The sequence below is a fragment of the Petaurus breviceps genome, unplaced genomic scaffold, assembly GCF_028583685.1.
Source record: "Petaurus breviceps papuanus isolate PSGF00001 unplaced genomic scaffold, PetGlider_PUasm1.0 227, whole genome shotgun sequence".
NCBI lineage: Eukaryota > Metazoa > Chordata > Mammalia > Diprotodontia > Petauridae > Petaurus > Petaurus breviceps.
The window spans coordinates 822,993-848,844 of NW_027185896.1; the positions used below are offsets into that span (position 1 = coordinate 822,993).

General features: G+C 36.2%; 1 protein-coding gene across 16 annotated transcripts in view; it reads left to right on the plus strand.

The window, feature by feature from the left end:
- TNS3 (tensin 3) overlaps positions 1-25,852 on the plus strand; it is a 427,559-nt gene that overhangs the window by 327,601 nt on the left and 74,106 nt on the right. For all 16 annotated transcript variants that reach the window (XM_069095442.1, XM_069095438.1, XM_069095436.1 and 13 more), the window contains 3 exons: positions 6,813-6,976; positions 9,238-9,364; positions 9,464-9,547. In XM_069095442.1, coding sequence (XP_068951543.1) covers positions 6,813-6,976; positions 9,238-9,364; positions 9,464-9,547 — 375 coding nt within the window. The remainder of the gene's footprint in view (positions 1-6,812; positions 6,977-9,237; positions 9,365-9,463; positions 9,548-25,852) is intronic.

A 25,852-nucleotide genomic window follows, 5' to 3' on the forward strand; every position in this document is an offset into this window, starting at 1 on the left:
GCCACTTCATATCTCTGAGTTCCAGTTTACTCATCCATAAGATAAGGGGATTGGACCAGAAAATTTCTGTCGCTAAGATTTTGTCATCCCCTTCAATAAAGCTACCCCCAAAATGTACTTTAGTTATCAAAGACAGACTCTCAGAGTGGGAAGAGTCTTCAGTGGTTATCTGCACCAGGAATCTGCTGTTTAGCATACTCAACAAAAGGTTATCAGCCTTTATTTGAAGATTTCCAGGGAGAGGAACAAATGACCTGATCAGTCATGGTATAATGTATCACGTGGTAGGCATTGGTTACATATTGCAAGTAAATGCTATAGTCTGGTGTGCCATCACTACTGAACACCTTAAAAATACAGAGTCTATGTTTATCAGTCAAGTTGAGAGGAGAAAAGAATAAGATTGGGAATTATTAAAAGCAAAATTACTAGTCAAAGAATTTGTGTATTGATCAGCTGAATGAATCCTGAAGTAAATAGTTATCAGTGAAAGCATGTGCTACACTAAGGGGTTTCTCATATTGGTAATTATTTGGGGGAAAAGACCACATCCTTTGAAAGCGATTTCTTGACATTTTTTTTTTGTCTTTTCCCAATACTCTTTCCCACTGAAAATAGTGGGAACTAAAAAAATTGTAACTCACCACTTCTCAACCTCAAGGAGCAAAAGAATATTTCATTAGCTCTTGCTTGGGAGGCCTAGATTAGTTGTTGCAATTAATTGGAGTGCATTTGACTTCAGAGTATAGCGTTCATTTGCTTCCTTGTGAGTTTTTTCTGATTTTGCTTGAGTTACTGTATCAATTCACACAAGCTTCCCTAAGTTTCTACAGATTTTTCATATATCTCATTTCTCACGGCACAGTAATAGTTCATTACATTGATATGCTTTAATTTGTTCAGCATTTCTCCAGATAATGGATACTCACTTTGTTTCCAGGTATTTGCTACAGCAAAAGTACTACTGCAATTATTTTGAAAGTAATAAGGTCAACTTTATCTTTCTTAGGGAACCCTTTGGGCATTAGAGGAATTAGGATGGATGAATGAATGATTGAACAAATGAAAGCACATATATTATGTACTTACTGTGTGCCAAACAGCATGCAAACTGTGGATAAACAAATACAAAAGTAAAGACAGCCCCTACCCTCAGTTAAATTACATTCCAAAGAGACAGAGACAGATAGACAATGTGTGTGTGTGTGTGTGTGTATGAGTGTGTATGAGAATAGTCACCAGTGATGGATATTTTGGTTTGAAATATTTCAGAGATGGGGAGTGCAGTTATAGGAGAGTAGATTGGCCATAGCGTTTCTAGGAGCAGTTGATAGAGTTGATTTGATTATGGTGTCATAGGAGCAGGGCTGAACTTGTAGTCGTAGAAACTGAGTTCAGATTTTGACTATACCACTTAATAGCTGTGTGACCTTGGGCAGATTACTTAACTTCTCTGGTCTTAAGTTTCCTCATCTGTAAAATAAAAGGATTGGACTAGGTGACCTCCAAGGGGGCTCTCAGCTCTCTATGATCCCGTGACATCCATGGGACAATGTCTAGGGGGCAGTCTTCACATCCTGTTAGAAAAAGTAGCCCAATATTTGCTCAGGGACACATTTTCCTCTCATGGAATAAGAAGTTAAATTTTCTTACCCATTCCAAGACTTGTAGAAAATTTCATTCATTTGGAATGAAAAGTTAAATTTTCTTGCCCATCCCAGGAAAATGTATAGATTTTATTTATTCACTCAAAAAAGTGAGTCCTTGTCCTGAAAAAGACTAGATGGGAATAAAGAGTGAGATCTCATCAATTCCATATTTAATCTATTCTTAACTGATAGCTTTCCTATTTGGGCATCTTACAAGAGAACTTTTAATAGAGAATTACAGAATGTCACGGGTGCAAATCCTCCTCAAACTTTTTGGGCGACTAGAAATTTCTTTGTGATCATGAAGCAGGACTTTTGACATCAGAGCTGTGCTTTAGGAAAATTAGGCAGCTGGATGGAGGATCATTTGGAATGGGAAGAGACTAGAAACCAATTAGTAGACCACGATAGTACTACAAACAAGAAGAGATAGTGACCTGAATTAAAGCAGTGGCCGTGTGAGTGGCAAAGAGGAGACCCATTATACAGTCAGAATATCCCAAGTGTTGGCCCTACCATCTTTCTACTTACTCAGCTTCCCAGCTTCTGTATAATACTCATTACTTAAAGCTTCTTCAACTAAACATCCAATCAGTTGCCAAATCTTGCCAACTTGGGTTCCTCTCTCTGATTAGTCTCCTTTCTTCTCTCAAGGCCATTACCCTAGTTTGGGATCTTATCAACTCAATTTATTAATGTTCCCTTTGGTCTCCTTGCCTCCCATTTTATCTTATCTACAACCTAGCTTTTACACAGATGCCAAATTAGCAGGGCATAATAGATACTGGGTCACTTAGCCTCAGTCCACTTATCTGAAAAATGAGTTGGCAGGAGAGGTTTGGACTGAATGGTCTCTAAGGCCCCTTCCAGTTCTGAATCTATGTTCCTATGATGCCGAATCACAGATATGAACACCAAAATGTTGTAATACTTTACATCTTTCCAAGAGTTTCAAAACCCATATCTGTTCACTTGGCTATTTCTCCAAATTGTATTTACTCTAAAGATGAAGTACTGTTTTCTGAACATTGTTTTGAGGAGAGTACTTCTGTTTTCTTGGCACTTGAAGATTTTTGGAAGTTGTACTATGAACTAGGTGCCTATTACTTTCTCTAAGAGGCAAGAGAAGGCATTAGACTTTCCAAGTAAGACAACATCTTGGTACAGTGGGAGGAATGATAATTTTGCCATCAGATGACCTGGGCATGAATCCTAGCTTTATAGAGTCACCAGTCTGACCTTATTAGGGAAGTCACTAAACCTCCCCAGGTCTAAAATTCTTCACCTGTAAAATGACTAAATGACTTATAAGGACACTTTTGGACTTTTGTCTGTGCTCCTATAATCCTTTTTAAAGTTTACTCTTTGGCAGTGGTTAATTAAGATTGTCACTGATAAGCATCTGGTTTCCTGCCCATCTATTTGACTTCAACAGACTTGTCCCAGAAGTACAATGGTAAGGAAGCTTCATTTGTTGGGCTTATTCCCTCCTCACCACTGGTACTGGCCTTAAAATAGGAAAAATGATCCCAAATGGTAGGTGTTATCTTACAGGATTGATGTTTTCCATCAGGGCTCTTAAGGCTCTTGAAAGTGATCTGAATTCTTATTCCTTGGTTATTATTCCAGACTATTGTTGAGTCAGATATGATGCTTTGTTTTCACCACCAGTGTTAGATTTGACGTGAGATGAAGCTCTTTTAACAGATTGTAATCTGGAAGTAATGCTTGTTTCACTTGTTTTATTGAATCTTGGCAAATTCCAAGATGAGGCCGGCCCTTTCTGGTTACGATTTGACATGGGCTTGACAAAGCATTTCCTTTTTCAGGAATGCTGTGGTTAAATAAAGGAACTAATAGTAACAATGAACAATATTGCAGATAGCCTTATGTCATCATCATCATCATCATTATTATTATTATATCACCATCATCAGTAATATTATTTTAAAGGCATCTTAGTCCCACAGCATACAGAAAAAAGAATTGGGATAAGTTGAGAAATCTCTTGAGAACAGCAAGAATGGAAAAAAAAAGCTGAGAAAGGTAGACTTTAGGTTGTAAACCCTGATTAGGAAGAGTCATCATGAGACATCATGGAAGGTTGCCTTGACTAAATTTTATTTTATTTTATTCTGTAATCACAAGGTCTTACTTCTGATGCTTGAAATTTCTCCATCAGAAATCTTTTCCTTTGAGTTAAGTAAGCATTCTTGCCTATTAAAATGTTATAGATTAGTCATTTGCATCTTAGTATGAAAGAGTTTGAGCATCCTTTTTTAAGGACACTGGGAATATCTACTACATACAATTTTTTTAAACTCTAATAAATATTAGATGGTATTAACAATACTGCTCTGTTTATCTGTCTCCTGAACTTTCTTTTGCTTTCCTGTATTTTTGGTTTCATTAGAACTCTTTCTTTTTGGCATCACTCCCAATTACTACTACCTCCCTCTCTCCTCCCCCCAAATAGAAAGACCTTCCTCCTAAGGTATAGTCAAGCAAAGCAAATCTATATATTCATCATGCCTGGAAATTTATATCTTATTCTATACCTTTATGACATGAGGTGAAAAGCACCTTCATCTCCTGTGATTGATTAATCATTGCACCGATCAGAGTTCTTAAATCTTTCAAAGATACATCGCTTTCCAATGGTGTAGTCATTGTATAAATGGTTCACTTTACTCCATGATGTATCAGTTCATATAAATCTTCTTAAGTTTTTTTGTGGCATGATGATACAATATAACATTCATATACTATAATTTGTTCATTTTTCTGCAATCTGTGGGGACCACTTTGTTTCCATATCTTGACTGCTACAACAAAAGAAGTGCTGCTGTTAATATTTTTGTATACATGGGTGCTTTTCCTTTTGAAGCTCTTTCCCACCTTGCCTCATACCTTCAGTGACATATAGATCTTTGGATTTGTTTGGTCTGATTAGCCTGTCTATATTTACTTCCATGGTTTAGTGCATTTCTTTCTCTGCCTTCTTTCCTCTCAGATCTCCTGTTCTAGCTCCTCACTTCCAGAAGGACCCAAGGATACAGTGCCATGCATTTTGCCAACAAACAAACAGAAAAGCAACACAGGAAAACCTTTAGGAAGAATTCCATTGTTCTTCCCCACCCTAATTCCCACCCCTTTCTATTTAGAGAAATCTCTGCCTGCTTTATTTGTGTTCCTGTTATCTTAACTTCAGAATGTAAACTTCTGCCTTATACCCTGTGCTCTAAGATGAACATCTTCCACCTAGTTAGGGCTTAGCCCATTGGCATTTAGCCTTTTCCTAAGTTTCACTTGTTGAAGATGCCCTAAACTTTGATGAAAATACGTCTTTAGAATATAGGAGATAAAATTCAGATTTTGCGCATCAGGTCCCAATTTATTTGAGAAATTTCCAAATATGGTTATAATTTAAGTTTGAGCAGTTATAATACCACTTAAAAATACTTAGAGAAACCAAAATAGTAAGGCAAAGGGTTTATTCAAACTTTTTTGATTACTTCAGTAATTAAAACTTAAGTAGGTATTATTTTAACAGATTGTGACAACATTGTTAAGTCATGAGGTCAAAAGCCTGAAAAAGAATATTTGACCCAGCCCTCTTAATTACATTGAGATATATTGTGCTTAGTCAAAGGAGAACTGGCTTTTCATCAGAGCCCTCAATTCACCTCCCCCGCTATATAATTTCTTACTAGGTAGCCATAACCAAGTCACTGATCACTCCTAAGTCTCAATTTTGTTATTTGTAAATTAGACATGCTAGTCCCCACTGTTATGCTCCAGTGGCAATCCAGAGTAAGAGGATCTGAGTTTGAATACTGATTCTGCTATTTACTATCTGTGTGATATCTCACAACCTTGTATAGTATCATTTTCTTCCTCTATACAATGAAGATATATTTTTATTATACGACTCTCCTTCTAATGGTAAGTTTCTGAGCCTGTGACCTAGCTTTCAACATCTTCCTGGGAAAATTGTCTTCATGAGCCACTAGCTACTTCATAAATGAGTTACTATCATTATTATTATTATTATTATTATTATTGCATAGCTAATAGTTAGTATTTATGCAGTCTTTTAGGGTTTGCAAAGCCCTTTACAAATATTATCTCATTTGATCCTTACAACAACTCTTTGAGGTAAGTACTACTATTAACCGCCTTCTATAAGTGAGGAAACCAATGCAAACAGTGGTTAAATGACTTGCCCAAAGTCACACAGCTGAATTTGAATTCAGGTCTTCTTGATTCTGGGTTCATTGCTCAATCTATTGTGCCTACTCTGCTTCCTGCCTTCTCCTCTAAAAGTAAAACTTTATGGTTTCTAAGAATTCTAATCCTGATTGTGGGGCATAGCAGGATGCTGTGTGTAGAACATTTCCTTAGTTAGCTTTATGATTGATGCATGATAATTTTATATGAGAATTCTAGCAAGATGGAATATGCAGAGGAGATGTCCAATAAATATTTCAGTTGATTGATATTTGTTTACTTTCCTGTCACAAAACATGCTGGCCTACTTTGTACTCTTTCATTTCATTTAAAAAAAAACTTTTTTATTTTATGGAATGAAACAAACATTTCCATAACTTAGTATAATAAATAAGATGATTGCACATGAAACTGCAATCTGTTATGTACAACTTGCTATTCCATTTAAGTATAAAGTAAAGTTATAATAGAAATTTCTCCACTCCCCTCTTTTTCTTCCTTCCCTGCATTCCCTGCCCAAGAGATACTACCATTAAACAGAAATAGGGGTATGTGTGCATGTGTGTGTGTGTGTGTGTGTATGTATGTATAAATTTATACATATTACTCTTTATCAGTTCTTTCTCTGGATACAAGTAGCATCTTTCTTCATATGTCCTTTATAGTTAATTTGAGTATTTATTATAATCATTTCTAAAGATTATGTAACCATGATCCCAAGTAAGCTGTTAGACTAAATTGCTTTATAAAATTTATTCAATATGCATGCTACATTTTTGTATAACTAATTTGCAAAGAAATTAAATAGTCAATTTCAGAAAAAATAATTTTTAGCTAGAGAATTTTTAGGGGAAAATACTTGAGTAAAGACTCCACTAAACTGATAGATTTTATTTTGTATTCATGTTCTCTCCCATAATGTATGTTCTGTAGGAGATGATCCATCTGGAGGGAGAATCAGGAAATTAAGCCTTGGCCAGTATGACAACGACAGTCCTGGGCAGCCTTCATTTACTGGATGTGGATGGGGAAAAGCTACTAATATGGATCCAGTTCCAAATCTGGGATCTTTCATTACTTCAGGGGAAACCAAAGAGGTGGCTATAACTTGGTATTTTTACTATATCCTTTCCTCAAAAGATTTCAAAGTACTTTATAAATACCTAATGTAGTTCATTTTCATTCTTATGCAGACCTAGAATTCTAGAGTTAAAAAAGATTTAATTTCCTCTCTCTGTTTATGTCCCTCTTGGAAGTTTAACTTGACTTTTGACTACATAGGGAATAATAACTTCTAGTATTCCTTTTCTATATCTTCATTTTTGAAGTCTATGCTTATTTATATTTCTGAAAAATCTATCATTTTATACAAGTTCTCTATCCATTTTCTAACCTGTCCTTTCTCTGATATTTTCAGATTTTTTGAACAAACTAATTTATGGGTTAATTTCCATCCTGATTTGTTCTTTGAGGGTTTTTTTGTTTGTTTTGTTTTATTGATCTTCTAATGCTCACTGGAGATGATTGTGGACATTCCCTTATGATTTTTTCAGGTATCTAATTGTTACTCTTTTTTTTTTTTTAATTTTTTTTTTTTTTTTGGTTTTTTTTTTTTTTTTTGGTATTACCATTTTACATATAAGTAAACTGAGAAAAGCAGAAGTTAAGTGATTTGTCCAGGGTCACACAGCTAGCAAGTTGCTGAGAAGGGATTTAAACTCAGTTATTCCTAATTCCAGGCTAGGTATTCTAGCCATTGTACCCTCTAACTTTCTGTTATCTTGTCAAAGATATACCTTTGCCTGATGTGACATAGTCATGACCTCTAAGCCACTTTGCATATTTTGTTTATAATACTTTAAGCAGTTTACAGATTAGTCCAAAGTGCACATCTTTCCTCAGTGATATGAACAATTCATATTTTACCAACACCTGAGTTAGAGTGTATGCTACCCGGGTAATGAGACTCTGAAAAGCTATTTTACTGTGCTTGGGAAAGGAATTTACCTAGATCTCATAATATGCTTTCTTCAGAAACAGACAACTCAACTACAATATCATGATGAACTGGGCTTCTACTCCTCTAATTGTGATAATTCCTTTATACTAGGCCAGGGGTAGGGAACCTGTAGCCTTGAGGCCAAATGTGGCCCTCTAGGTCCTCAAGTGCAGCCCTTTGCCTGAATCCAAACTTCACAGAAAAAAATCTGCTTAATAAAAAGATTTCTTCTGTGAAACTTGGACTCAGTCAAAAGGTCACACCAAAGGACCTAAAAGGCCACATGTGGCCTCTAAGTCACAGGTTTCCCACCCCTGTACTAGGCCAATATGTTTCTTCCTTTTTTCTCTGTCACTATTTTCTGTTCACATTATCCTAAACCACTTGACAGGGCCTGAGTCATAACCCAACCACCAGGAAAGAGAGGACTGTTGTAGAGGAGGAAAGTTCATCAATTTCTCTTTTCTCAGGAGATCTGCTTCATAGTCATTCTGCATGCTCTTTGTTTCTCCTCCCTCCTCCCTTCAGTTCTGGAACCAGGAATCATGATCAAATCAACGTTGCCATCATTCCCCAAAGGGCTATGTCAGCCTACTCCCCCTAAGACCCTACTTTCCATCCCAGTTGTCCTCCAGGACAAAGTGCCTCTCCACGGCTGTCACTTCCTTTATTTATTGCTTCCTTCCTTAGAATGCAAATTAATTGGGGGCAAAAGCTATCTTTGCTTTCATATTTTTATTCCCAGCTCTTAGCAGAATGCTAGGTAACTGTCAGGACTTAATGAAGTCTTTCATTTATTTATTTATTCACTCATACCCAGAGAGCCCCAAACTAAGATGCCCCTTCCTTTTTCCTAGCTCTACATGCTTTCTATCCTTATCAAATGCAAGCTTTATGGGAGGTACGAACTGACTTGCTTCCTTGTATTTCTATACACAACAGTTTATATATTGCCTTGCACGTATTAAGTGCTTAACAAGTTCATTTTCATTTATTCATTCCCTTAACAACATGGGGAAGATTATGTTTCTCATCTCAATTATAACTGTTACACTTGGAAAATAGTTATAATTGAGATGAGAAACATAATTTCTCTTCCCATATTGTTAAGGGAATGGATGTGTATGTGTGTGTACACACACACACTTCATATATGAAGTTCTAATTTTCAATCAATGAAAATGTAATATGAAGTATAATAAAGTTAATTAACTTCTCGAGTCATGAGTCTAGAATTGGATTGTAGTCTTTCTAATCTCTTCATCTGAATCTAGCATTCTGCATTAGAAGTGAGGAAGCTGATGTCCTCCACCCATTAAACCCCATATTAATTTTCTGCTTGTGTAAATCCTTTGGCAGACAATGGTAGCCAGTTATCCTCAAGAGCTTGATGTGATTGATGGTGGAATATTCTCACCAACCAAAAATGGGAATGAATCAGTCCCGCCTACTCCAGCTTTTCCTGTGTCACCGGAGACACCATATGGTAAGAAACCTTCTGGCGATAGTCATATGACCTTGGACACATTGGTTTTCCCATTTTTGAAAGCAGAATTATAAAAGTCATTTATTCTTTCTCTTTCAGTAAAAACTCCTTCACATTATCCTCAGATAAGTCCATCAGAGCAACTTACGAGTGGCCCAACCAATTTATACAAAACCAGTCATGGTAAGAACTTAAGCTATTCTTTAAAATGTGTTGGTTTGTTTTAGTCACCAGATCATTCATTTGCTGGGTGTGGTAGTACATGCCTATAATCCCTGCTACTAAGTAGCCTGAGGCTGGTGGATTGCTTGAGCTCAGGAGTTTGGAAACTGTTGTAAACTAAAGCCTATCTGGTGTTTGTACTAAATCCTGCTATCAATATGCTGTGCCCCTTGGGCAAGGGACTTTCCCTCTCTCCCCCTCCAGGGGATGAACCAACCCATCTTAGAAATGGATCAGGTCAAAGCTTCCAAGCAAATGAACAGTGGGATTCAGGCTGGAAGTGACTATTTCACTTCTAACCTGGGTGAAATAGGAAGGATCAGTTCTAAAAAAGAAACAAATAAAAGAAGACTATTCTTTGTTGATCTTGGGTGTTTTTGTTTCTCATGATTGTTTTGTCTTCATTTTAGATAGGTATTTCTTTCTGCTATGTCTAGAAATGATTTGTTTCATTTTGGGATCAAATTTCTCAAGCCTTTCAGCTTTGAACAAATGTGGCATGTATAGAGTAATTATATAAAAATCCTTACATCACAAAACAGTTGATGATTTGGTCATTTAGGTTATAATTTCTTTGTGGAATAGCAGTAATAACAAAGTTATTATAATGTATTTGGGGGGTAGTAGACAGTAAGGGCATAAATTCTTCAGCTTAATAGACAGCTCTAAGAGATTTACCTTTTTATCCAACCTTTTGTAAACTTTCTACAAGTTCCCTTTGACCTATGACCACCAGTGTCTAATATTCTAAAAAATCTTGCTGTCTATTGATATTTTTTTGATTTTTTTCTTCTATACCATATAAAATATTTTCCAGGTATCTCATGAAATATTAAATCTCAGATTATTTGCCTTTAGCTTACCCATCCTATAACTTTTTTGTCAGTAGTATCAGCTACTCTGTACCAAAGCACTATGGAGTTAGAAGGTTAGAAAGCAAAATATTTAATTCTCTCCTTTTCAGCCAAACTATGCACATGTGGCTATTAAGCTTTGATTTAGTCAAAAATGTATTTCTCTGAATCCCAGACTGTGGAATGTGGACAGTGCCTTTGTAACCTTTATGTCAGATTTTCACAATGGGGCTTCACAGTTTCTTTATTCATTTTGATTTCAGAAAGTCCAAAAAGTCAGGAAAAATTTTTTTAAATGCCCTCTAATACCAAATATAAATCTTTTCTTTCCATTTACCTATTATATCACTTGAGAACAGAAGTTAGAGACCTTTAGTGGTGGTTAGAATAATAATGGATATTTGTTTATTTGCTTTTCTCTTGAAAGAGAAGTAATATGAAGCCTTAAAAGTGGTAATTACCAGTTATCCACTAAAATGTCCTTTGTGGTTTTGGCACAAGCAGTTCCTCCATTTCTATGTTGTGTATAGTAGCTGTTAAACAAGTATTTCATTTCCTAACTAAGGTTACTGGGGTAGGGAAGGTACAAGAAGTAGTACAATGAGTTACAGAAAAAAATTATATGTATGTAGATACAGGAATGGATATATTAAATGGTTTTCTATAAGCAAATTCATATAATATGTGTATTATATACCAAAATAAGTGTTTTAACCCAGAGAAGAGAACACTTAACTGGGGTATATAATAGCTGTCTTTTTAACATGTGAAAGGATAACATGTAGAAAAGTGAGTGGACTTCATAGGGCAGAATGTGGACATGGTATAAGGAAACAGATTTCAGTTCAACATAAGGAAGAACTTTCCAGTACTCAAAACTATCCAGAAATGAATAGTAGTTGTCTAGAATATGAAATGAGTTTTCATAGCATTGAAACTATTCATTCGAAAGCTGGATGCGCGTTTGCCAGGACTGTTATAAAAACCTGACATAGGAAGTTGAAAAATAAAATTCTATGATTCCGTGTTGCCGCCTGTGGTAACTTATTTTGAATATCCTCAGTATTGAGAAATTATTTCCTTTGAGGGGGATTTTGGTTTTGAGGAACACTCCAAAGGTATTTGGAGCTATTCCTATTAAAAAATATGAGTGTTCAAGTTGAATAGTAACATTTTTGAGTAAAAACCCAGGCATATTTATATTTACATATAATATATAATTATATTAGATTGAAACCAAGTTGATCATTTGGCTAAATAACGGAATCTGAAACTTTGGAGAAGAATAATTGTAAAGTGCTTGGCACAGTGCCTGATGTATAGTAAGTACTTAATAAATGCTTATGCCTGTCCTTTCTGTCCTTCTAACCCCCACAGCAATGGAAGTCTTATTAGGATAAGCATCCTCTCATGTTTTGATTACTTTGGAATAAAATACTCATTTGTAGTATTAAGCTCAGCTCTGCTTATTAAATACTTTTAAAAGTCCTACAGTGATGCCTTATAGTATGTAGATGACTCTGGGTTTTCAAAAGCTATGCCAGAGGAGGGTAATTTCTGATAGGTTTTACCACATTGTAAAAGCTTAGAGTATAGAAGAAACCATGGATCTTTTTTTTTTTTTAAAGCAATCGGGGTTAAGTAACTTGCTCAAGGTTACACGGCCAGTTATTTCTGGGTGTGGTGCTGAGTATCTGAGCCTGGATTTGATCCAGGTCATCCCGACACTGGAGCCGGTGCTCTTACTCACTGAGCCACCTGGCCGCCCACAAAACCATGGATCTTAATAATAAGAGAACATTTGTATAGCATTGTAAGGTTTGCCACAAGCTTTACATAGATTATCTCTTTTTCTTCTTTTTATATGAAGATTTTTCTCCCTCTCCTGCCCCTCCCATATGGTAAAGAAGTTGCCATGTGTATGGAGAGGCTACTTACCAGAAGGAAGACCCAAGGTGATATTGCCATGACAGGCTCTGAAATGGAAAAAAATTTTAATAGCCCTTGGTTCTACATGTCCTCTTTCCATATCTGCAGTGATATTTAGCGGAGTGGGGTAGAATTTGGGTTGGGAGAAGATTGGAATGGATTGTCAAGCAACTGAGATATAGAAAGAAGAACTGAAGTTATTGAGAAGGGTCACAGATACATCATGGTAGGGGAGAGTTGTACTGGGTTACAGGAATGGCCAACCATCATTGTGGCTTTAGGTATCATGTTTTTCCACGTTCCAAAAGTTATCTTAAAAATCTCTTTTTCTCCTGCTAAAATTAGACAACCAATATTAAGGAATTCAGCTCTCTCCATACATCTGGCCTTGTTCCTTCTCACACCCTAGTCCTGGCACAGGGTTTGTGGTGATCAAATTGGCAATGGGAAGGGCTATGGGGAGGGAAAAGAGCGTGGTTGGGTCTGGTCTTCTATGCTGCGTTCTGTACTTAGTTTCTTTTGTGGATGTTCCAAATGTGGTGGAGAGAGGAGAATGGTGAGGAAGAGTGTGGTAGATTCAGGGAAGCTGAAGTTTGGTTACTTCTTAATGTCAGGAAAAAGGAACTATGAGAACCTAGAGCTCATCGTTCCATATCTTTTTAAAAAAAGCATGCAGTCTGTTCTTTTTGTTATCAAGTAGCTGCTGAAGTAAATAAAGAGGAGATAGCGAGGAGAGGAGGAGAGAGTTACTGGTTATGGAAAGTTACTTTTTTTTTTCTTTTTGGAGGAGGGGAAGGCAGGGCAGTTGGGATTAAGTGACTTGCCCAAGGTCACACAGCTAGTAAGTGTTAAGTATCTGAGCTCGGATTTGAACTCAGGTCCTCCTGACTCCAGGGCCAGTGCTTTATTCACTGTGCCACCTGGAGAGTTACTTCTGACCAGCTTAACAAAGGGCTTTTGTTTGAGCCATCTATCTGTAGATTACATACCTATAGCTTTCGTATACATAGAACTCATTGTTATGACAGTCACCATAATGGAATTTTATTTTTAAAAGGGGAAAAAAAAACAACTTATGTCAAGTTTCCAGAAGTGAGTCTAATATATTGCTGAAAAAGCCTCCTTTCATTATTTACATTTCACCGGAAATCATTTGAAGCTTTCAAATTACAGTTAAGAATTGCTTTGCTTCTCTTTTGATGAAGAAAGTTAGTGTCCCTTAGTAGATGGTTGTCAATCTCGGAGTCAGAAAGTCCTGGCATCGATGCTTACTTTCACAAGGCAGCATATAACCAAAAAGTCTCAGAGTAAATTGCAAAACAATTGCCATTCTCAATTGATAGAGGAAATGTCTTCATTAGGAGTTGTTTACACCAATGAAATCTTAGGTCCAGACTTAAAAAATTATAGAAGAAAGGAAAAATTATTTTGTCTCCTGTAAAAAGATTTTTCTTTACCTCTCAATGTAATAAAGTCTTATCAGCTCTTTCTTATTGTTGATCAACAGTAAATTAATTTTTATATTTGAAGGTTTAGTTATTAATTTGAGAAATGTGACTGTTTTAGGAAATCTAGCTCCCCTTCCTAAGATATTTTAATATTATTTTTGGTTGTTTTATTTTTTGCTTAGCAACAACAAGTTATCATATCATAAAAGATGAAGATAAGAAAATTAGGTTTCAAGTTCCCAGTAGAGAAAGATTCAGGCAACAACTTCCTGTTGGATAAGAAATGGGAGTTATTTTTGGTTTTAGATTAAGCATAAGTGATATTTGTTCTGACTGTACAGTTTGTGAATTATGTCTGAGGCCCATGGCCTGCACAAAAAACAGTGTTTTATTCAATCCTATGGTGCAGAAGGAGTGGAGATTTCATTTTGGAGGAGGTGTAGGAAGAGGAAGAGACATAGTTCTATTGTATTTTAAGATTTACAAAACACATTCTTTACAATAATCTCATGAAGTGTAGACATTGTGAACAGTATTATCCCCATTTTACAGATGAGGTTAAATGACTGAGATTCAGTTATAGTTCATGGATAGAACTAGAGCTCATTTTTGTGGATGCCGAATCTAATGCTTTTTTCCGTTAGTTTCCACTGATTCACAGTGGCCCCCCCATGCAGCTGTTTTGTGTAAATTACATGCTCTTGATTCTGTAAATAATTATAAGGGAAATAAACTCATAGTAATTATACTTCAGGCTGTTGCTCTAATTAGTTAATTAGACTTCAGCTACCTTTTTAAAAAAAAGGTAGATATTTCTTTCCATTTTTCTATTTATGTGTATTTCTCTGGGTCTATACCTACATATACAAATAACAAAAGATTTATTTAGTCTTGTAGGACTCAGGAAATAAAGCCATGTGTACTGAATGAAAATGAACCACCATCATCTAAAAGAATTGCTATCATATTCTATCCAGAGTCTCCTTTATACTACTATACTTTGTAACTTCCATGCTTTCTATACTTGTTCTATACTTTGTGTCTTCCAGCATGGTTGTAGCCTTAATGAATATATTTCTAGTTTTCTCCATCAGCCTTCTAATGTTGCTAGGGTTTAAGTAAGAAAAGTACCTCATTCATGAATAGGTTGTCTCCCAAAATTATGTTTGAAAGTTAATAATTTGTAGTTCAAAACATGTTTACTCATGGAAAAATAGATGCCCCTTGTGAAATCTGGTCAAGGGCTGCCCCCCTTCACTTCAATATCTACCTTTGCCCCCACTTCATGACAATATAGGTCTCTGTACTGTTTCACAGAGCCCACCTCATTGGAATTTAACTAAGTTATGATTACTATGGTAACAGCTTACACCTTCATATAGTGAAAAGGTAATTGAATGTGAAGTCATAAGATCTGGGTCTTGAATCTTTGCTCCAATACTTATTGTGTGACCATGGAGAAGCCATTTGGCCTTTCTGAGTGTGTTTGCTCATCTGTAAAATTAGGGTGTAGTACTAGATAAACTTTTAATATCCTTTTCTGTTAAACCCCATGATCTTTTGTAGATTTTTCTGAGTATCTCATTTGACCACTTTTTATAGAATGATTCTTGTTTAGGTACAGTTTGAGCCTAGATAGTCATTGAATCAGTCAATCAGTTTTGAAGTCCCTTGTAACTCTGATATTCTGATGCTTGCAGAGTTTCCAGCTGAATTTATTTTAGCCCATTAACCATAGGAGGGAACATATCCTATAGATAGTTTACATCCTTGGACATGATTTCCTGGAGTTCAAGGTCACCGGCATTCCATACTGGGGTATCAGATGTAAGAATATAGTGAAGGCTCTTGATCACCTATTAAACAAGAATTCTGTAGTAGCTTGGAGACTTGTAGGTCAGACTTCAGATGCTTTATTAATTTCTTAATTCTCCATATATGTGGGATAAAAATAGGGAGTAGACACACAGAGTTTGTCTCTTACCAAATACTTCCAACACATTCCTGTCTTTCCCACTTTTCCCTTCCCCAGATATCCCAGTAGCTTTATTCTCTCTTCTAGATACCCTACTCTTCTTCAACTATCAACCATCTCTGCCTAGTGTTTGCCAGTGGTTCCAAATAAGAGACATTTGTTAAGGGCTTTGCTATACACATTAAACATAAGATCCCAATCACTGACTTCAAATCTAATAGGGGAAATAAGGAAGCTTATAACCATTATATAAACTAGAACCTAAGTGAGTTCAAGAGCTGTGCAGACATAGTGCTTTGAGAGTCTGGAGGGAGGAAAGCAGATTTCTGCCTGACTAGAACAGGGAGGGACATGAGCAACATTTGAGCTGCATATTCAAAGGTAGTACTGGATGGATAAAGGTGGGGTAGAAAGAGCTGGGCATTCCAAACAAGGAAGTAGGAAAGTATAAGGTATATTTGGCTGCCCCAGAGTCAGTCATCCGGTTTTGCTAGACCATAGAGTAGATTCTGAGGAACTAATATGAGATGAGTGTGGAAAAGTGTTCTAACATTGTAGAGGGGGCCTTGAACTTTATGGGCTACTCCCCAATCTCCACCTCAAACCAATACTTTCCTTTCCCAATTGTTCAGCAGCTTTTAGCTATGTATTAATCAGGTTAAAGGCCTTTAAATTAAATAGTGGATCCTGCACATTTGAAGAACTTGTTAGAATGTGTAAGAGAAATATTTATGAGTAGAGATTCTTTAGGTACTGCTTATCTAACCTAATGGTACTCTTGGAATGGTATGCGTGGAATTAGCATTGCTTTCTCATACCATCTCCACCCCACACACATTTTTTGGATACAATTCTGCTCCCATCAAAACAGTTATTGCTTAGGGAGGGTGCCTATGTTGGCATAGCAATCCTCTTTTCAAAAGCAGTGATAACAAATCAAGGAATGTTGATTCATTCATTTATTCAACCTGAGCAGTTATTGGCCAAAGTCAAGTTTTTTTTTTCTTTGTGCCTCTCCTTATTAGGCAATGTGCTTAATTCAGTAAAACCTGCCCACAGACAAGCACTTCAGTGTCAAAGCTTATAGAAGATACATTGAAAAATAAAATACAGGTTAACCTATTAACATCCAAGCCTTTCATCCAACACCATTTGGACCTTGTTCTTGGCCTTATTTCCTGTTATTTTACAGCAAGCTACAACCTTTTCAGAGAGACTAGTTGAAATTGTCATGTGACCATTAGCAAATAAGGTCAATTTCCTGTTCTCTTTTATTTTGATTTTTATAACTAACAAGAGTCCATCCAATAGTCTTCTTTCAGTGACTCATCATAGTATACTATTGACCCCAGCCTCTTAAAAATGAGGCCAGCAGAATTTAAGCTCTAACCATTCCTAACCAAGCTGGAAAAACCTTGAATAGTGACCAGCAGGGGCTGATTAGAGAAAACCAGCCCACCCAGGGTTGCTGAGAAAGAGGTCCATCACCAGAGGGTATAACATATAAGGTGATGATGGGTGAGGGTAAGGAGGAGAGAAGAAAGAAAGTTATGGAAACTTTTTTTTTTCCCAGATGTGAAAGAAAAATACACTTGTAGTAGGGCAGTGATGAAGTCACAGATTAGTCAGTTGGTTAATAAAACATTTATTAAGCATTGACTATGGACCAACCACTATACTAAATGCTACTCTGTCGAAGGACTGGAAAGCAGAGCCAACTGCAAAACATGGTGGAGAAAGGAAGACAAATAGGCATTCCTAAGTCTTGGAAAAGTTTTATTTTGTTTTGTTTGCTTTTTGGAGGGGGGAAGGCAGGGTAATTGGGGTTAAGTGACTTGCCCAAGGTCACATGGCTAGTAAGTGTTAAGTGTCTGAGGCCTTGGACAAGTTTTTTTTGTTTGTTTTATTTTGTTTTGATTTTTGTTTTTATTGATTCAACTGGGTTTTCTGGTTCATAGTGTTTGTTTAGAAGCTTCAAGTATTTGCCAGTGCATCCAAAAGTATTCTCTTTTCTATTAGTCAAAAAATATATGCAACTTATTTCAGACATGTAGGAAATGTACATGATGATGCTAGCCATAATTTATAAACAGTGAGAGATGTACTACACATTATATGCTTAGTCTGTATTTGTTGACTTGAGAGCTTCACTAACTTTATGAATGGAAAGTAATGGAGGTCAATGGAAAGGACCCTGGGGTGGGTGAGTGCAAATGTGGATTTTAGTTCCTCTTTAAACCTGTCACTCATTACTGTGTCCCGAGCTGGTCACACTGTGACTTTTCCGATTCCTCATCTATACCAAGAGGAGATTGAATCTTTGAGAGACCCTTTTGACCTCTAAGATGTGTAACTTTTCATTCTTTGAAGCATAACCACCCATAAAACTGAGCAGGCTGGTAACCCTTCTTACTGGGGCCCATATTCTTTTGGCGTGCTTGTACTTTTTGTGCACTGAGGGAAACATTCTTACTGCTTGAGCTAAAAACCTTTAGGATCCGGTTGGGCAAGACCAGGAGAAGGCAACATTGTGAAATTTTCCAAGAGACCAGTGTTATATTAGGTTTTCTGTGTTAGGGAAGGTTGCAAAAAGCAAGTCAATTGTAAAATCAGCTAATCACGCTACCCTTTACCACTCTGCAAAATCAATGTCCCCTGACTCTGTTGGTTTTAATTTAGGTGAATACTACCTGTAACCATTACATGAAACCTGTAAACACCACAAGAAATGGAATAGTAGCTGTTTCTATTGGACTTGTTTTCTTTCTTCCTTCTTTCCTTTTTCCTTCCCTCCCCCTTCCCCCTTGCTTCCTTTCCTCCCTCTTTTCTTCCCTCCCTTCATTCCCCCTTCTTCTTCTCCCTCCCCACTTTCATGCTTACTTCCTTCTCTCCTTTGTTCCCTCCTTCACTTCCTTCCTTTCTCTCTCCCCTTTTCCCCTCTCTTTATCCTTGCTTTCTTCCCTACTTCCCTGCTTGTCTTCCTTCCTGCCTGCCTGTCTACCTGCCTTTACTTAAAGTCCAAACTAATTTAGGGGAATTGAAAAGAAATTTTAAAAATCCCTAATACACATTGCAACACTTTTATTTATTCATTTTTATCAATAGCTCTTTCTTATTCTTGGATACACATATAAACCAAATCAGGTTGATATTTCTATTTATTTCATATAATTTGTTATCCAGGTCTAGTTTAAAGAGCCATCATAGTCCAGTATATATATAGAACACTGTCCTGGAATTCTATTATGCTGAATTCTGCTCTGATCTCTTCCCCATGTATTGGAGGGCAGAGAACCAACCTGGCACAAGTTGATATTGTTATGTTTTAGGTGAATGGGAAGCACCCCCAATGTGACTGCCTTAGCACAAGTTTACTCTGAGAGAACAGTGTGATGTAAGTACTACACAAACTATGATGGACTTGTTCTGTGTTTGTAGAATATACCTGATATTCTAGTCACAGTACTCTGGAAATACCTGGAATGTTGAGTTTAGTTAGCCCTAGGCACTGTGTGTTTTAATAGGGACATTGACAGAGTTAAGTGTCAACAGGTTGTCAAGGGACCTAAAAATTCAAAAGTGAAATTGTTGAAAAAATATGTCACTCAGCTATTTGGTGATTGAATGAACTGGAGCCATTTTTTTTTCAGAAGAAAAGAAAAAGGGTTAACAGTTACACTGAAGTCCAGTTCTAAAGTCTTACTATGTCATGGGGTTAAAACTGCATTTTTCAAGGCAATGCTAGGAGATTACAAACTCTAGTAGATCCTGCCATGTTAGAAAGGACTTCATTAATGGATTTTGTGACTGACTATATTTCCCAGGAGAACCAGACAGGCTAAGCTAGTTTCTGAGAATGCCATAGGCAGGTTGGTTGCAGAATAGCGATTTTTTTTTTTTAGTCCTAGCATTTCACAGGGATAGTTTTCTAAGATAAGGAGTGGGAGAAGGGGGAGGGTTAAACTGCATTGTCAGTGTATAGTCTAGCACATTTGAGATCGCAGACCTTTAAAGCATTTAGGTATACGAGAAGGGGCCAGTGCTAGGCACTGAAGACAAGACAGATCAGTTCCTGGCTTTTCTATCTTTTCTGCTTAATGTTAGGAAGAAAAAGGGACTCATGTCAACCTTTCCTATTAAATATTTAGAAACTTTTGAAGAACAGATCCACATATAGAAAAGCAACCATTTAAATCAGTATCTTGAAAAGTAAAGCAAAAATGCTATGTAGAATGAGGATTAGCAATAGTTTAAAAAAGTTATTTGCAATTCAAAGGAACCAATGGAATGTAAGTAGTTGATTAATTTTCTCCCAATTCTCTATTTTCTTGAAGTTTAGCTATAGGACAATATGGAATAATGCTAACACTCTTCCCTTGTTCTGAGGTAATACTTAGTAAGTCCAGTTTTCAAAGCCTTTTTGATATTTGCATAAGTGCATAAATAAAAATAAATAAATGTATCATGAAAATACTCAGCAATTTGGATATTCTCTCAAACAGTACAGATTTAAGCCTTAACACACTTGCCCCATCATATGTCACTTATGGCCACATCAGTTTGTCAGAGTAGGTCTATCCATCATGCTAGAGAGGTTCCTCACTTCTCCTGGTGCTCCCAGTATACCAGCAGAGCACTCAGGCTGTCTGTTGGTCAGCCCTTAATCTTGCCATATGACCAGTCTAATCTCCTTTCCATGTATATCTTTGATAATTCCTTTTATAGCACTTATCCCAGTCAGACAGCAAGAAGGGAGGAAAAACAAGTAGTAAAGCAAAATATTCTTTAATCTTAGTTTTTTTTTTTGCTTTCTAGAAGTATGAAACTCTATTAAAACATAGAGCGATTATCTCAAAAAGTCTACTTATGGGAAAATAAAACTAATGCTTAAAAAATCCGAATCTGTTTTAAAAGTACTTTGTTATTTGATTTCTTTTCTATTTTTTCCCTTCCAACTGTGAGTGGTTGTCCTTCTATGACATTTACTTACTATGTGCCAGGCTCTGTGCTAAGGACTTTACATTTTTTTAATCTTATTTGATCCTTACAACAACCCTAAGATACATAAATCTTAATGTCAGAAAACAAGTAGCAGTGTTCTTGCTCATGTTACAACTCTGACCCATTTAAAGGCTAACTTTGATAGATAAAATGAATAAGACATTGTGAGGAAAGGAAATGTTAAATGGCAGGAAGTTCATTTATTGTGAATAATCATTTCAGTCTTGTGAGTCCACAAAAAAAAAGGAAAGAAAGAAAAGAAAAATACAGTACTTGTTGATACAAGAGAGTTAACAGCCTTGAATTTGAAACTTCATAACTTTGGGTACTGAAACTTCCAAGATTTACTTTGATCTGTGCTATATGGACTATATCAAAATAGAGGTGGAATGGGGGGGGGGTCAAAAACCGGGTGGTAATTTTATTCATTACATCAAGCAACCATGATATCTCAACGGCCTGACTCATCTCTGTATAATGGACACATCTAGCTATAGGAAAGAGTGTTGTGAAGACCAATAAGGTGAAAAGTTTGAAAGCATATGAACCTGGTGTTAGTTGTTTCAGTGGCTAGAGTGCACTGAGTATGAAGTCAAGAAGACCTGAGTTGGGGGCGGCCAGGTGGCTCAGCGAGTAAGAGCACCAGCTCCAGTGTCAGGATGACCTGGATCAAATCCGGGCTCAGATACTCAGCACCACACCCAGAAATAACTGGCCATGTAACCTTGAGCAAGTTACTTAACCCCAATTGCTTAAAAAAAAAAAAAAGACCTGAGTTAAAATCTGGTCTGAAAAACTTAATAGTTGTGGGACTCTGTATAAGTCACTTGACCTCTGCCTAAGTTTCTGAACTGTAAAATGGAGATAAGAATAGCACCTATCTCACAGGGTTATTCGGTTAATCAAATGAGATCATATTTGTAAAGGTACTTATTTCATGCCTGTCATCTAATAGGTACTTAATAAATGCTTATTTTCTTCATTCTTCTTTTTTGAAAAGTGTCACAAATTGAATAATTATGAATCAGAGAAATGTAAACTAAAACAACCTGGAGACATTATTTTACACCTATCAGATTGGCTAGAATGATTGAAGGGGAAAACCACAAATTTTGGAGGGGATGTGGAAAAATTGGGACACTGATTCATTGTTTGTGGAATTATGAATTGATCCAACCATTTTGGAGAACAATCAGGGATTATACCCAAAGAGTTATTAAAATGCTTATACCCTTTGACTCCAGCAATACCACTACTTGTTCTGTTTCTGAAAACAATTAGGGAAAAAGAAAAGAACTTTTATGTTCTAAAATGTTTATAGCAGCTCTCTTTTTTGGTGGCAAAGAACTGGAAATTGTGGGGATGCCCATCAATTGGGGAATGGCTGAACAATTTGTGGTAAATGATTGTGATGGAATACTACTTTGCTAGAAGAAATGATGAACTTGGGACAACTAGGTGGCACAGTGAATAGAGCACCTGCCTTGAAGTCAGGAGGACCTGAGTTCAAATCCATCCACAGACACTTGACACACTAGCTGTGTGACCTTGGGCAAGTCACTTAAACCCGATTGCCTTGCCTTCCCCCCTCCAAAAAAAAAAAAAAGAAGAAATGATGGTCTTAATGATCTTAGAAAAACATGGATAGACTTACAGGTTACAGTTATATACAGAAAAACATGGATAGACTTACAGACTTACAGTTATATACAGTAACAGCAATACTGTTTTAAGAACATCTTTGAGTGACTAAGTCATTTTGACTGTTATAAATACCCAAATTAACTACAAAGGACATAAGGAGGAAGATGCTACTGAATCCAGAGAAAGAACTGATAAATAGAAGTATGTATAGAATGATTTTACACACACACACACACACACACACACACACACACACACACACACATACACATACACATATTGGTGCCTAATGGTAGCCTTCTCTAGGGTGCGGGGATGGGAGGGAAGAAAAAAAAAAGAAATTTACATAATAACTTTATTAGATATTTTAAAGGAATAGCAAGTTGTATATAATAGATTTGCAGTTTCATGTGCAATCATCTTTTTAATTATACTATTGTTTTATTCCATAAATTAAAAATAAAATAAATAAAATTTAGAAAAAGAAAAAAGTGTCACAGTATACACATCTCTGCTATTTATTACTGTTATACAATATTATGACATAGAAGAGCTGAATTATACAAACAGATGTTACCATCTTCAAATTATGGGTGTTGGTCTAAAAATTATCCACGTATTTGTTCCAGAAGCAGCACTGGTAATCTTTCCAGACTAGACTTTAATAGGCTTTACATTAAATCCCTCTTCTGGCCAGACCACAGACTATCGGAGAAGAGTTTTTATTATTTATTAAAATTCTACCTCTAATTTTCACCTAAATATGAAAGTGATGGGGAAAAGGTAAAGATCTGAAAATTAACTTTTTAATAGAACTAGTTATTCTCTTTCCTTTGAATTAGACCCAAATGGTCATCCTCCTGGCCCCCATAAAGGGACCAGAGCATATGCCTCATTCCAGTAGGTCAGAGAGCTACCCTGACCACCCCTATTGCGGTTCCAAATCACATTTAAATGATGATGCCTTTTTCTCCCCAAATCAGTCACTCATTTCCTATATGACCTTCACATGGAGGCCCTTTCACTTCATCTGTAAACACAGGGAAGGAGAATGATTCTGGAAATGACCTGTAACTTTTCTTCTGACTCTAAAATCTTTTAATACTCTATACACTAGAAATGTATGTACATACATAGATAAATAGATAGCTGGAAATAGATATATATACACAAACATGTGTACACATTCTACTGGGCAGGTTACAACATGTTCAATAATAAGTTAACAAAGATAATCAAAAGTTTATTCTCATAGAAACAGCATTGTGTCTAGGTAAGCTGAGTATAAAATTAATGATTTTTTAAATAATTGTGGGTTTTTTTTAAACACCTTTTTTCTTCTCATCTCCCTTCCCAATCCCCAATTCATGACACAAGATAGTATGACTTCTTTAGTTAGTAAGACCTAAGCTTAAGCTAAGTTCAGTGAGAGATACTGTAGTGTAGTGGAAAGGCTTAGGGTTCAGAGATTTGAATTCTGATAAAGATTTTGAAATTTACTGACTAGGTAAACCTCAAGGAAGTCTTTTAGCTCTTCTATGCCTTACTTTTCTTGTCTGTGAAATGGAAATGATGATTCACTGGATTACCTACTTTACAAAGTTGTGAGGAAAGTGATTTCTAAACCTTCGAGTTCAATGGAAATGTGATTTGCTGTTACTGGAGTTGACCCAGCAGTAAATAATTGAACGCCTATAGTCACCTCTCTTTTCTGGGACTCACCTATATCTTCTGTAAAATAAGCATGATTCGAATCGATGATCTCTGAGGTCCCTTCTAGCTCAGGTATTTTGTGATGTCTACAATTGTTCTTTCATTCTTTTTTGTCAACTTCATCCCACCTCCATTATGAACTAGCTTTGTGACCCCAGGACAAAGCATTTATTCTCTCATGGCATGTTCCCTTGTTTGTAAAATGGGGTTTACATTATTAAAATGCTTAACAGTGGTCCTGACACTGTTTTTAAGTGTCCTGATGCTGCAATTAGGCATCAGGGCAGGATATTAGTAGAGACTGTAGATACATATTTTGCCATCCATCTAGGCGCACACACACGTATATTCTGCTCAGCTTGGAAAAATAGAAGGCTGAAGGGAAAGAGTTATCTCTCTGCAAATTTTGCAAACCTCACAGGGTTGTGGTGAATATTTACTGAGTATAATTGTATGTAAACTCTTTGTTAACCGTCACATGCAATATAAATTGGAGCTCTTATTCTAGTTAATTCTCAAACACTATGCCAGTGGGATATAGAATCTAGACAGTCATGCTAAGCAGAAGGCTTTCAGAGAGGTGGACAGGATGAATCATCTCAGGACTGATCTAGATACCTGAAGAGAATTTCATCTAGTAATAGTCTCCTATATTTATAAACTACATATATATATATATATATAGTAACATATAGATATATATATCACACATAGCATATATAAATATTTTTCTATGTACCTATATAGTGGATTTTATTTTTTTCATAAGCATAACATACATACACACACATGCAACAAATTTGTCTGCAAGGCATTCTGTAAGACTTAATTCAGTACTTCAGAGCAACAATGATTTTATTGTTGTGAAAATTCCCTTTTAGCAAAACAGTAACACCTGTGTATCTTATGTGACGATCTGCATGAGTTGTTGTGGCCAAAAAAGAAAAGAATTTTCTTAAAAATATCATCACCTGGTGTAGCCAAACTTGTAGTAATGAACTTTCCAAAACCAGCTGACCAGGTCTTAGGACTAGAAGAGTACAAATCCATCCTAGGGCCAATATTTGAAATTGAAAACCATTCTGGTGTAAACAACTTTGCCAGAGTAGCTACATTGACATACCTTTAAGGAAATAAGAACGCATTTTTAAAATGTTTACAGTGTTTCTGACACTTGTGATGCCACAACTAGGCATCAGGGCTGGATATTAGTAGAGAATATAGCTATACATTTTGTCATCCATCCAGTCACACACACATACATTCTGTTCAACTTGGAAAAATAGAAGACTTAAGGGGAGGAGTTATCTCTCTGCAAATATTTATAAAGTTATCATGAGTAAAGGGGACTTTGCTTATTTTATACATATATTTTATTTTAAATTTTATTATATTAAAGGCAGCTTGGTGCTATAGTGGATAAAAAACTATACTTGTAGTCAGGAAGACCTGAGTTCAAATCCTATCTTAGCTGTTTGGTACCTGTTTAATCCTTGGGTAAGTCACTAAACCTTCTAAACCTTAGTTTCCTCATCTGTAAAATGAGAATAGTAACAGCACTTCTTTTGTAGGGTTATTTTGAGGATCAAATGAGTTAATAGTGCAAACCTTAAAGCTCTATATAAATGCTAGCTATTATTCCAATATAAACACAGGTAAACTTGTAAGTTTATGTTTATATATAATATATTCTCTCTCTCTC